Source organism: Cydia splendana, chromosome 20, assembly GCF_910591565.1.
Source record: "Cydia splendana chromosome 20, ilCydSple1.2, whole genome shotgun sequence".
Lineage (NCBI taxonomy): Eukaryota > Metazoa > Arthropoda > Insecta > Lepidoptera > Tortricidae > Cydia > Cydia splendana.
Window position 1 is genome coordinate 7,140,757 of NC_085979.1, and position 14,604 is coordinate 7,155,360.

At 41.8% G+C, this 14,604-nt stretch overlaps 1 protein-coding gene across 1 annotated transcript; it reads right to left on the reverse strand.

The window, feature by feature from the left end:
• Positions 1-299: 299 nt before the first annotated feature.
• Positions 300-13,331, reverse strand: LOC134800675 (uncharacterized). Its single transcript, XM_063773157.1, has 12 exons — positions 13,262-13,331; positions 12,112-12,324; positions 9,942-10,215; positions 8,639-8,797; positions 8,044-8,218; positions 4,896-5,248; positions 4,574-4,644; positions 3,579-3,674; positions 2,640-2,930; positions 1,998-2,222; positions 1,170-1,341; positions 300-506 (listed from the first exon to the last, which is right to left on the reverse strand). Exons 1-12 carry the CDS (start codon positions 13,329-13,331, stop codon positions 356-358), a joined length of 2,250 nt encoding a protein of 749 aa, XP_063629227.1. The 3' UTR covers positions 300-355.
• Positions 13,332-14,604: the final 1,273 nt, after the last annotated feature.

Here is a 14,604-nt window from a genome sequence, read left to right on the forward strand (position 1 = left end):
GACGCTCAAAAGAAGCAATACTCTGTATCTTTAAGTATTTAAAAAATAAAAGTAAACTAATCATTTGTACATTTTCGGGTAGTTATAACATTTATTGGTTAACCAAACAAATACAAAACCGACTAGATCTGTCACTGAACGACCTGACTTTAACCTACATTATTTTATCGTGTAATGTTTTCATCTACCCTCAATTGGCTTAACGAGCCATTTGAGGGTGGATTTTGTTTACTTTTATTTAAATACCTAAGAAAGATACAGACTATTATAGTGTGGGGACTCTCAAAGAAACTTAATAGTAGACGTAATGCAAAACTAGTTATGCTCATTTATTAACAAAATCTTAATAATAAAATTAAGTTTTCTTCCCTGCCTTCCGCAATGTATAGTCCACCCAGGCCTTCCGTATCATGTGAGCACGGCTGGCTTGCGCTTTGCTGAGGCAACTCTTCATTGTGCATCGGAGACTGTGGGTTTCTGTGCACAAACACTTGTTGCAGGCTCGCCTGTAGGTAAATGACATTTACAGCGAAATATTTTGTACGTACTAAGGGGGTCGCCTCGTGAAAAAGTTTGAAAAACACTGCTCTAGAACATTCATTTGTACAATCGCCTGCGCTTGCGGTGTTCCACCATTAGGGCGATAAGTACTCGTTTGAACGCCTTGCAGGGAGCAGGTAGTAAAGGATTAAGGCAACTTTTTCTTAACTGGAACACCGCGAGCGCAGGCGATTGTACATATATATAATATCCCCGGGGTACATTAAGGAATGCACCCCGGGGATGAGTTCTCCTCGATCAGTTGGGTTTCATACGTCTTGGACGGCTCAGTTGGGTTTCACATTGCCATACGGCATACCTATGTACAATTGTACATTAGTGCGGTCGACGCATTGACAGAGCAAGCACATAATAATACATTAATACCAAAGTACACTCACTTGTATATCATCCCCAGCAGAGTAGGTACATTCTTTCCCTGAGTTCTCGATCGGTTCATACTTCTTGACCGGCACACAGTTGGGTTTCGCTTGGCATACATTAGTGCCGTCCACGCATTGACATAGCAAGCACATAATAAAAGCAGTAGGAAAGCGGACCCTGGCAAAGGCCGGGATAACGCTAGGTAGAAGAAGAATAATAATACCTAAGTGCCAAAGCACACTTACTTGTATATCATCCCCGGGGTGCATTCTTTCCCTGAGTTCTCCTCGATCGGTTCATGTTTCTTGGCCGGCTCACAGTTGGGTTTAGCGTGGCATACATTGGTGCCGCCTACGCATTGACATAGCACGCATTCCAGATTTTTATCTATAATGTCAAGGTCGTCGCATGGTTGGCCTGTAGAGATAGCATAGTTTTTACTCAATTATCATGTATCATGGACAGATTTTAGGGGGCAAAATGTTATGATATAAACTCAGTTATCGATGCATCGTCCAAGCTTTGTTAGAACATTCTGAAATAATTAACATGTACTTTAATATGAACATTCAAGTCACGTACTGTATCTACTGGTTTTTGGTGGTAGAAATTATAATACAAATAGGTAGGTAGTACCTACCTCCTACTAGTAGTAGTAACTACCTAGGTACCTCAGGTACCTAAATTTGCGATTATCATACCTTCAAAACGATTACCCGCTCCATTTTTCTTTGTAGTTATAACAATGTTTAGTTTAGTAGGTACCGAAAATGTAGCTAGGTATGTTGTACGTAGACGTTCATGCCAAGTTTCATGTAATTTGAGCATGTAGTTTTAAAAAGCAAACGTAACATCGATTGTATGAGAGCGGCTTTTTAGCAATGGGTTTGCGTGACTTAAACACATTCATTGCCACTAAGTGCTACGGGTTACGCTCGTAGCGCGTAGCCACGGTTTCGCCGTATGTAACGCGTAGTCGCTACGAACGGTGTACCCGACAGTCGGGTTCTTAGCCCTGAATGGGTTAAATTAATTTAGTTAACTATCTCATAACAAAAATACAGAATGCCCACCTGACAAAGCTTTCGCTTTAACTATGTGCAAATCATCATGACTAGGACAGAGCATCTGTCCACACTGCAGGTTCCCGTTGGCAAGACAGAGACAGGTGTTGCAGTCGAGTCGATAAGACGATCCGGGGGTACATTCGGAGGATCTATGCTTCAGAATAGGAAGCTCGTGTTGTTGTGAGGGGGAATATTTACTGTGAGAATGGATGGCCTCGTGCGTTGTTGGGACTGCAATAAAGTCAATAAAATATGTATGTAAAATTATTTGGAAATAGAGTCCCTCTAAGTTAAAAGGCCGTCAAAGTCAAGGCCGAGGATACCGATCATTCGTTTTCTATGACGGGTGATCAGTGACCACGTGATTCTTATAGAAAACTAAAGTGTGGATGACACACATAGATAGATACTCAATAAGTTGTTTGTCAAAAAAAATATTTAGCGTTGACGGTACTTTTTTTCAACAGGTAACTAATACTCATCGAAACAATTCTAACAAACCCAAACGCAAAAATTAGGTTTTGTTGTATCACAGAGTTCCTATGGCCAACTTCTGTGTCCATCATCAGAAGCTCGATGGTACCATCATAATTCATAATGCATTGTAGATACATTGCAAGTTAAATAAAAGCTTGTAAAATAACTTACGTTTACTAACTGTATTGCAGTCTATAGGACCACATAGCAGCCGCTTCTCCTCACTACAGAAGCATCTTTTACACCCATCCTTATAGAACTTCCCCGGGACGCAGACTTGTTCGTTACTGTTCCGTTGGTCCTCGTTGGATGTCCTTCCTTTGGCGTGTCTCAAACATCCCATTTTGGTACACACTAAATGCGAGCCGATGCAGTGGCAAGTATTACAGTCCTTCCTGTATAACTGTCCTTTGACGCATACTTCGCCATCATTGATTTCAGTTCTAATATACTTATTTTGAGCTGAAAGCAAGTTATTTTACTTAGTTTGGACGGTGAAACTTAGCGTTTCGTAAGTCTGTGGGTGAAACGGTGTGCAAGATTGTGTGATTGATTTTGTTGCGAGTTTTACCAAAAAAAACGTAATCGATGAGTTCCATAAAATTGCGCATTTTTAGGAGCAATTTTCATATTTTTAGCATTTGTGCATAAATTGTTACAAATATTTAAAGTGTATTTAAAAAAAAGTTGTAGTTAGCCAAAAAATCAGGATTCGAATCGATGAAGTTACTAGAGAAATCCTCAAGATTACTAATTAATTATTTGGCAATCATACCTACCTATTGTGATCTAAAAAAGCGGTAAGAATTTTCAAAAGCTCCGCTCTTTGAACCTGCGGCACCTTAATATAATTATGAATTATTTTTAACGAAATACACAAAAATAAAATCATTTCTTCGAATGTGATTTTCAAGTGAGCTTTTCTTACAATCCAAGGCTATCAAAGCATGGTCTTTCGACAACTAACGTTCCAATGTGGTAGAAATTCGTAGGTTCAAATCTTGTTCGAAGTGGTGCAATTGTATCTTATTTAATAAAAAATAGTTTATCTGAATTATCTGTTACATGATTATAATTACAAAGAATTATTTTATTTATGAATATACTTACAAAAAACTGCTTCTGTTGAAGAAATACAATACAAAGTTATAAGTATTAGAATACGTGGTTTCCTATCCATTGTTGTATATGTAATGCTAATTTTAACTCAAAACTATATATGTACTTACAAGTTTATATTCGTTCACGTTATTTAATTCTAAGTCATAAACTCTTAATTTAATCTAAGACAAATAAGTTAAATGGCTTTTATCGATTCTCTTTATCTTTAAAGTAGCACGGTCACATTTTTATCACCATCACCACCTCTCCCATGCCACCATGCCTCTGCCTGCGTGTCATGGTCGCTTGTCACCATGCCTGTCACACTCTAACAAGTATATATGTAAGTGCGAAAGTAACGGGCATAGTGACAGGCGATAAAAATGGAACCATGGATTCGAACCTGCGACCATTGTAACACCGGTCCAATCGCTTCTGCCAACTTACTTGCCGAACCTATACTCTGTATCTTTAGGTAACAAATAATTTGTACATTTTCGGGTAGTTATAACATTTATTAGTTAACCAACCAAATACAAAACCGCCTGGATCTGTCACTGCACGACCTGACTTTAACCTACATTATTTGATCGTGTAATGTTTTCATCTACCCTCAACTGGCTTAAGGAGCCATTTGAGGGTAGATTTTGTTTACTTTTTTTTTAATGCCTAAAGATACAGACTGTACGGTACCGTTACCGTGGGCATCGTGTTAGTATCGCTCGCAGACGTTTCTGCTTGATAAAAAAAATAACAAAACACAAATCCTATTTCTCTAGCTTAATTATCTTTATTCACATTGATTTGATGGTCGTCGCACGATCATCAATCTTTATTGGGACAAGTCATGGTCGTACATTGGAGATGTCCTTCTTGAGTGCAACTGCATTTATTGCATTCTTTCCTAAAAAAATAGCACTTTGTCAGCAACTCAGTATATAAATATGTCTGCAGTCTAGCCACGACTTCATGTAAAAAGTATAAGGGTTGTGATAATTAGATACCTGCCCTTTTAACACTCGAGTCAAATAAAGGATGACTCACGTTAGACCGGACCGGGCCGGAGCATCGTTTTCTGTGGATAGCATCACGTGATCACCTGTCATGTCATAGAAAAGTAAGGGCCGGAAGCTCCGCGGACACGGTCCGGTCTAACGTGAGTCATCCTTAAAACAGAAAATTTTCAGAATGTAATACTTACCTATACCTACGCCAATTACCCGCCATTCGGCAGGGTTTCAAAATTAAGTATCCAAATACACCTTACTCATTGAATAGAGAATCTTCGTCGATAAAAGGTACAAAATTATATTCGTATTCACTTACCGATATACTACATGAGGTTCACACTTTTTGCCATCTAGAAACGCTTTATCGAATTCTTTGACCTTTTTAGATAATCTTCGAGGCCTATTAGTTCCAGGTTGCTCCTCAGCACTTGAGTGCATTGGCGGATGAACCGTTTTTTCTTGAAGAGGTCGATGAGGCTTGCGAGGCCTACTCGTTCTAGGCTCATCCTCGGCACTTGAGTCCAAGAAATGTGCGTCCAAGAATGGTGTCCGTCCTTCAACTCGTTTTGGAGGACGAACCGTTTTTTCTTTGAGAAGCCGAGGATGGCGAACTTTTAGAGGCCTACTCGTTCCAGGTTGCTCCTTGGGACTTGAGCCCAAGAAAGTTACCTGTCAAAACACAGATTCAAAGTCACGATTTTTACACAATCGCGTATACCTACCTAATTGGGGCCCCGTAGATTCGGGTTCTTCTCTCAATCTCACTGCGTAAGCGTGCGCGAGATGGATGCGTGTGCTCGGGACCGCGGATATCATGTTATTGCATTTTAATTTGTTATAAGTTAAAAAAAAAATTCAATAAATTCCCTCAAAAATACAATACCGCATTTTTAAGCAATTCTCATACTTTTGGCTTTAAAAATAAATAAATAAAATAAAATAAAATAAAATGCATTTATTTCAGACAAACATGGTCCATATTTTGTTAGTACATCTTAACAATTTAAAAAACTTATAGCTAAGGTTAACTTAAAAATAAACTTAAATGACTATCTTAGGTACTAATGACAAATGCAGAGAGGACCAGTGCCTTATCAGGCCACTGTCCCATCTGTCAGCAACAACGGCCAGGAGACTGGTAATCCAGCGCAATACCGACCAATAGCCCTATTACCAACTTTTGCTAAAGTATAAGAAACCGCCATGTCAAATAGACTTTACTCATTCTGTGAGAAATTTAAAATTTTAAATGAAAACCAAAACGGATTCCGCAAGAACAGATCTACAACTTTAGCTCTATATAAATATATACAAGAAATCCTTAATATCATTGACAGTAAGAACTACGCAATCGGAGTCCTGTTAGACTTAAGTAAGGCATATGACAAAGTAAATTATAAGATTTTACTAAACAAACTCTACAATATAGGAGTGAGGGGCATTGCGCATTCATGGTTCCAATCATATTTGACAAAACGTGAACAATATGTGCAAATAGAATACCACAATCATAAAACAAAGTTAATAGAGCAAGTAAAATCCAAAACCGTAATTATGTCAGGATCTATCCCACAAGGCAGTGTACTCGGGTGCCTCCTATTCCTAATATATATCAACGACCTCCCTAAAATACTTGACCAAACTAGCATCCTATTTGCAGACGATATCTCCATAGTTTTTCCATACTCTACACATGAAAATAACCTAAATTCTCTTTTAAACGCCACCCTCACTAAAGTAGTTGATTGGTTAAATCTCCATAACCTTGAATTAAACGTAGAAAAAACAAAGATCATGCAGTTTAAACCACATCAGAAAAGTAGCTTATCCATCAATTATAAATACAATAATCAAACCATAGATTGCGTAAATTCCTCCAATTTACTAGGCATCGAAATAGATACAAACGTAAACTGGAAACTCCATATCCAAAAAATCATATCAAAACTATCTTCATTTATATACGCTCTAAGAGAAGTAAAGAAACATACAGATGTAAAAACCGCCTTATGTACCTACTATGCTTTTGCTCACTCCTGGCTCCGATACGGTATAGTTATGTGGGGCAATAGCACCAACATACACGACCTGTTTATCTTACAAAAGAAATGCATAAGAATCCTAAGCAACATAAACCTAACAGATAGTTGTCGACCTCATTTCCGTAAACTCAACATATTAACATTAACATCTTTATACATACTCGAGATAACTAAATTCAAAAGAAAATATAACGACTTCTTTCCAGTACCAAAAGATCCGACTACCTCAAATTTACGCCCTAGAAATACAATTCCAGTTCCATTTTCAAATTTAAGTATCCATAGCTCTAGTCCATATATAATGTGCATAAAGATTTACAACAAGCTTCCAATAGATATTAAAAACGAAAATGTTGACAATATATTTAACAAAAAACTTGCAAAATATCTACTAGACAACTGTTTTTATAATATGCAAGAGTTTTTTGAAAGTTAAATTTATGTTAGGTATATGATAGAAATATAAAGATCTCATGAATGTAATATTTCCACAATTATTTATATTGCGATTAAGTTTATGTTTCGTAATATTATTGTTAGATTGTAAGTTACATAGTTAAATTGCAGTGCCCTTTCAGGGTTCATAGCTTGTTCACCATTCTAATGTAAGACCTAATTGTACCTATGAAAGCAATAAATTACTGATTACTGATTACTGATTACTGACTGTGGCGGCTGTCGCGCACCCTGCGGAGCGTCGCGGCGCAGCGCTTGCGCAGTGTCGCGTGGAATCCGTCCACATGAGCATCAGCGAACATGCCGGACGCACTGCAGTACCGAGGCAGCCGCAACAGTACCCTGAACGCGTCATTATATTGTACGCGCATGGCGTTAAAAGCCCTTTGCGTATATCGAGTCCACAGGCTGCAGGTGTACAGCGATGTACAGAACGCTCGAAATAATGTTATTTTTACTTGCGCTGTACACCGGCTGAACCTGCGAGCTATCATATCATCATAAGGCATAAATTTTTACAAATTTGTAAAGTGAGTTTTAGAGTTAGACCAAGAAAAATCTGCATCGATTTCGATAGCCCACGCAGTGCAAGTGTTATTTATACGTCATAATACTCATAGTTTCATAGAAGTTTGACGTTTAAAATAACACTTGCACTACGTGGGCTATCAAAATCTCTGCAGACTTTTCTTGGTCTAACTCTAGACCTGTGTTCGTGTTTCTTTTTACTATCGAGCGAATGACAGAAAATCAGGATTCGAATCGTTGTAATGTAAGTCATTAAAAAAAATCATCAAGATTGCTAATTAAATTTTTGGCAACCGTATTGTGATCTAAATAAAAAAGCGGTACGATTTTAGGTACATAAAACTCCGCACCTCCAGTGCCTTAAGCTTTAAACTCAGTCGGCATTCAGCCCATCGAAACGTACGCGATTCCATTGAAGTACCTAATAATGAAATTTACCTGCCCTTCAGTTCGTTTTGGCGGGCGAACCGTTTTTTCTTGAGGCCGACGGCGATGTTTGCGAGGCCTGCGACTTCCTATGAAAAGTTTTAATGCCTCGTCTTCGCTGAGACACGTCATTGTTGTGCAGCGGAGAAGTTGTTTTTTTGAACATGAGCAAGTGTTGCATTCTTTTCTGTGAAATGTAGTTATATGTATATTAACATTTAGGCCTTTTCGTCTATTCAAGTCTATTGTATACGATTTATGGTGTAACACCGGAGAGGCACCGTTTTTGGTGGCTGAATAGACCGATGCAAGACCGACATTTTCACATACATTTTGTATGGATCGTCACAAAACTGCTACCCAAAATTTGTATGAAAAACTGGGGACACTTTTTTTCTTTATCTCATTCAATAGTATTCTGATTACCTATTCGTGATTCTGAGTCTTTTATAAATTGTAACCTATCTGAAAGACATTGAATAAATTCATTCTGAGTCTAAATAACCCAAAAGTTGGTAATTTATAGAAAAAACCAATGGTACCATTTTTTCTGAAAACCCCCCTATTAATAAATAGCTCAATGATTTTACGGTAGGTTTTTACGTACTTATAAACCACACCAGGCGTACACTTCTTCCCGCTGTGTGGGTCCGAAAACGCTTGCTCTAAGGGCCTGATCCTCTTCTTCGGAGCTCCGACGAGAATTAATGATGATGAACAGAGTTGTTCGCCCTTAGCCGTGCAAATACATGGCGGTCTGTTGGGCCTGTGAATATGAATATAGATTCTCAATTGGCATATCCTTTATTTATAATCTTTAAAAAAAAGGACAGACTTCAAAAACTGGCCTAATAGGTTTTATATTATTATGCCATCGTCATTTAATGGTCTTCATCAGTAGGTCCATATTTTTAAGTGGTGCTTTCCAACTTTTCGAAGAGCAAATGCGCGCATTACTAAAGAAAATATCCAAATCAAGTTATAATATTGAAAGAGTTCCCTCAATGTCAGGATCCCATTGTCAGATCCTATCCGTAGAGATATATATTATTAATAGGAGGTAAATGAAAATCGTCGTCGAACAGAAAAAAAACCTAAGAACAAACAAAGATTCCATCGTATTGAAAACGTCGTTAAAGTCGGTTAAAACATTGGCGTATATATATCTCTAAGGATTGGCCTTACGGGCACTAAAAATGGTACTAGATCAAGGGTGTCACTCACGAATTCGAGCCAATAGTGCAGTCTAACGCAACTAGTTGCGACCAATCGCGCGCGTGATGCGAACGCGTCAACCAATCGCGTTGTAGCGGTGTCACACCGCTGTACTGGCCCCATTCATGCACCATTCTTATTGTCCGTTAAGGCCAGTCCTGAGATATACGTTAAATGGTTAAAAATACATCTGCCGAATTTAAGCGATGGGCTGCACGCCCATTTGTCACCAATGTAGTGTAAAAATACTTAAGGAACAGTGTTGTATAAGTCACTCACAGATTGGGATACTTCTGACCCGGAACACATTTTTTTTTCTTCGCTCCGAGTGGCTGACCGAAAGGATTACAGTTTTTCTTGACGTCACAGGCAAATGTACTGTTCTTACAAACACATTCAATACACTGTTGCCTCATTATGTCACCGTCTTCGCAAGGTTTTCCTGAAAAAGAATAAAACCGGCCAAGTGCGAGTCGGACTCGCGTACGAAGGGTTCCGTACCATTACGCAAAAAACAGCAAAAAAAATCACGTTTGTTGTATGGGAGCCCCACTTAAATATTTATTTCATTTTGTTTTTAGTATTTGTTGTTATAGCGGCAACAGAAATACATAATCTGTGAAAATTTCAATTGTCTAGCTATCATGGTTCATGAGATACAGCCTGGTGACAGACAGACGGACGGACAGACGGACAGTGGAGTCTTAGTAAAGGCTCCGTCAGACATGAGCGTTTTCAAAGCACGGCGTGAGCGGGGCGCGATGCGAGCGTGACGCGAGCGCGTCGCGCGCGCGATCTGCGCTTGGACGCAGCGGCCCGCCGGCGCGCCGCGCGCGCGACCCGCTTTGATCACGCCCGCGCAGTCACACACAACACAGCGCGTGTTGCGAGCAGTCACTCGATTACTGAACGTTGGACGTTGGAAAGCATGATCATGGACGTTGAATAGTATCACGAGCGTTTTGTAGCCTGCAAGCAGTATATGCGACAATACCGCCGACTACATTACTGCAGCAAATGTCAAATACGATGATGCTGACAAAATTTTTGATATTTGCCTCAGTAATTCAGTCGGCAGTAGTGCATGCTGCAATACTGCTGCAGTATAGCTGCCGACTGCATTACTGCCAAAAATGACAAAGTTGAAGTATTTTTAACCACCTTCAAAAAAAAGGTTCTCAGTTTGACCCGTATGTATGTTTGTTCGCGATTATCTCGCGTTTGGCTGAACCGACTTTGATGCGGTTTTCAGAAAAGTGTTTGTTACATTCAGGAGAAGGTTTTAGTATACATAAATCTGAGCAAATGCTGAACCCTGGCTCTACCTAGTGGAAGTCAGGTTTGGTGCAACATAGGCCCACGCTATTTTGGTCATCCGTCACATCTTAATGAGCACTCGGGAAAGCAGTACCCAAGATAGAGCTGATGCTGAACCCTGGCTGTACCTAGTGGAACTCAGGTTCGGTGCAACATAGGCCCACGCTATTTTGGTCATCCGTCACATCTTGATGAGCACTTGGGAGAGCAGTACCTGAAATAGAGCTGATGCTGAACCCTGGCTGTACCTAATGGAACTCAGGTTTGGTGCAACATAGGCCCACGCTATTTTGGTTATCCGTCACATCTTGACGAGCACTTTGGAGAGCAGTACCCAAGATAGAGCTGATGCTGAACCCTGGCTGTACCTAGTGGAACTCAGGTTTGGTGCAACATAGGCCCACGCTATTTTGGTCATCCGTCACATCTTGACGAGCACTTGGGAGAGCAGTACCCAAGATAGAGCTGATGCTGAACCCTGGCTGTACCTAGTGGAACTCAGGTTTGGTGCAACATAGGCCCACGCTATTTTGGTCATCCGTCACATCTTGATGAGCACTTGGGAGAGCAGTACCTGAAATAGAGCTGTTGCTGAACCCTGGCTGTACCTAAAGGAACTGCTCTCCCAAGTGCTCATCAAGATGTGACGGATGACCAAAATAGCGTGGGCCTATGTTGCACCAAACCTGACTTCCACTAGGTAGAGCCAGGGTTGAGCATTTGCTCAGATTTATGTATACTAAAACCTTCTCCAGGATGTAACAAACACTTTTCTGAAAACCGCATCAAAATCGGTTCAGCCAAACGCGAGATAATCGCGAAATACATACATACGGGTCAAACTGAGAACCTTTTTTTTTGAAGGCGGTTAAAAATGTTTTTTTTTTCTTCTATAAAATGACCTGTTTGATATTTCCTGTAGTAATGCAATAAACTACGTATGAAGGTGTTCGATTAGATTAAAAAAACTATTTTATTAGGCAATAATTGCTTCTTTAGAAAGATAGGTGCGGGCGGGTTGTGAGCGCGGCGCTGGCGGGCCGCGAGCATGATGTTGGCGCGACGTGCGCGTTCCGCCGGCGTCCGCAGAGCGCGATGCGGGCGGGACGCGAGCGGCCCGCCAGCGCCGCGCGCGCCGCTTTCATCGCGCCCCGCTCACGCCACGCTCGCAAAACGCCTATGTCTGACGGAGCCTTAATAGAGTCCCGTTTTTACCCTTTGGGTTCGGAACCCTAAAAACGTTGGACGGTATCTCATACCTATTATCAATTATACCTATCTTGGGCAACTACGAGTATCATGAAAGCGGCTCAAAGCATGTCGGGCCATGTTCAGTCTAGGGTTCAGTGATTGGCCAAACAAAAGAGAGCATCTTTTCAGCACTTAGCCCTTTACTTGGAAGGAATTACTTTTTGCGAGAATTCAAAAACGGTTTAACTAATCATCTTCAAAATAGTTTTCGTTCTTAGTCTTCTGATTTTTTGAACTCACGGTTACAAAAGATGTTAAAAAGAATAAATGTCACTAGGCATGACTAGTGTCTCTTACCAGACATTTCCTGAGCCTGAAGTTTATAAGTTTCTTCATAGTTCGGACATAGCAGTTTCTCGCACAACAGACTCTCGTATTTGGTGCAAATGCATTTGTTGCAATCCGCGCGGTATAACTTTCCGGGTTTACACTTGGCCCCGGTGTGCACATTGGGGAGATCGGATAATCTTGACGGGTTGAAGAGGTGGATTTGTTCTTCTAATGAGGGAACTGGAAACAGAAGCAATAGAAGTCTTATCAGTGGGGAGACACTCCTGACTTCGGGCAAACTCGGCTCCGTTCGGCTCAGCATTGCTTCGAGCAATTATTAGGATTGACACAACTTGGCGTCCGTTTGCGTGCACGACCACAGATAAGATAATTACTTGAATTTTGACAACCTAAATAGTCGAAAGGGATAGTGCCATAAGTTAGAAAGGGATATCATGATTCCACCCTGAGTCGCTGTTGGTCGCTGTCAAACTTCGGTTTTGTAGGAAGTGTCCTTTATGTACGGTAGTACTATTACTTTTTTTTTTCATACCACATCGGTGGCAAACAAGCTTACGGCCCGCCTGATGGTAAGCAGTTACCGTAGCCTATGGACGCCTGCAACTCCAGAGGTGTTACAAGCGCGTTGCCGACCTTTTAAAAACCTGTACACTCCTTTTTTGAAGAACCCCATACTGTAGACCCTCGGGAAAACCTCGGAAGGGAGCTCATTCCACAGCCGGAGCGTCCGCGGGAGGAAATTCCTCTTAAATCGCACAGTACGCGACCATTTAGGTTCTAGGGTGTGAGGATAAACACCCTGCCGACGGCGTGCGGTGCGGTGATAGAAAGCGGCCGTTGGCATCATGTCAAATAATTCCTCAGAGCACAGCCCATTGTACAAGCGGTAGAACACACACAAGGAGGCAGTCTCTCCTTAGACTTAAAGGTTCAATACCGCTTGTGAGTTTGGGATCATCGACGATTCGTACAGCGCGCCTTTGGACTGAGTCGAAGGGTCCAAGCTGGCATCCAGGTGCTCCTGCCCAAAGGTGACAGCAGTACTCCATGTGGGGTCTGACTTACGATTTATAAAGCAGCAGTCTTTGCCCCGGAGTAAAGTATCGCCTCGCTTTATTGAGCACACCGAGTTTTTTAGATGCCAGCGCAGCCTTACCTTCCAGGTGGCTACGGAATTGGACGTCACTGGAGATGTCGACACCTAGGATCCCAATACTCCCTGACATGGTAAGGGCTGTGCCCTGGAACTGTGGGACCACAGTAAATGGGGTTTTCTTAGCGGTGAACGCGCAAACTTGTGTCTTGGTGGGGTTGAATCGCACTAAATTGTCCCGACCCCACACCGAAACTCTTTATAGAGTGCTCTCAATGTCCGACACAAGCTTTTCAAGACTCTCCAGCACCACAGAACGAGCGATATTGGCACGGCCTGTGTAATAGGCATCCCCAGTACTGTCGTCTGCATAGCAATGAATGTCATCGGTAGACAACATGTCATTGATGTGCAGCAAAAACAGCGTTGGGGATAGCACAGAACCTTGCGGAACGCCAGCGTTAATGTCCAATCTATCGGAGCAGCTTCCGTCTACTACGGCTCGTATGCGTCTGCCGGACAAAAAGCTAGCGATCCATTTGCATAGTCCCTCCGGCAATCCATAAGATGGTAACTTCGACAGAAGACCCCGATGCCAGACCCGATCGAACGCTTTCGCTATATCTAGGCTGACTGCCAATGCCTCACCTTGATTCTCAATGGCCGAAGCCCAGCGGTGTGTGAGATACACTAGAGTGACTAGAAGATCACCACCATACTTATTCTGTGTAGGTCTGTCTTATGTTATCTATACTACGCCACACCCATCTGGAAAGGGTATTGAGTTAAGGGGCCCACAGATGAACAGGTCGCCGGACGATATCAGCCTGTCAGTTGTTCGGAGCTGTCAAATTTTGCGTTTAACTGACAGGCTGATATCGTCCGGCGAACTGGTAATCAGTGGGCCCCTTTACACGGCGTGCGAACTCGCATGCGATTTTAGTTACATTGCGTACTGTTGGTTACGCGTCCAATTCAACCGACCGATCAAAAACCGCAATGTAATGAAACTCGCATGCGACTTCTCGCACCGTCTAAATGAGCCCAAATTACATGATGTTTTCACCAGGAGATGGCAGCACTTATTGGCGTCGGCTGACGTCACATCCCGTGGCGGATTTTCCTTAAGGCCCAGTAGGCTCGGGCCTAGGGCGGCCAGATATTAGGGGCGGCAGTCTATATGGTGGGTCCAGAGAATGGGGCGGCTAGTACCTACTTACTACACCTGCCTGGGTCTGGGGCCTAGGCCGGCAAAGACTGCAAATCCGCCTCTGGTCACATCCGAGCGAGCAGAGTGATGGGGCCGACGGGTTCACAGTTCACACGCCACCAAGTTGCGATGGAAGGGAGAAGACCGGCGCGCCTCACTTTTGTAGGTAGGTACTTGACTTCGAGCGAGAATGTGG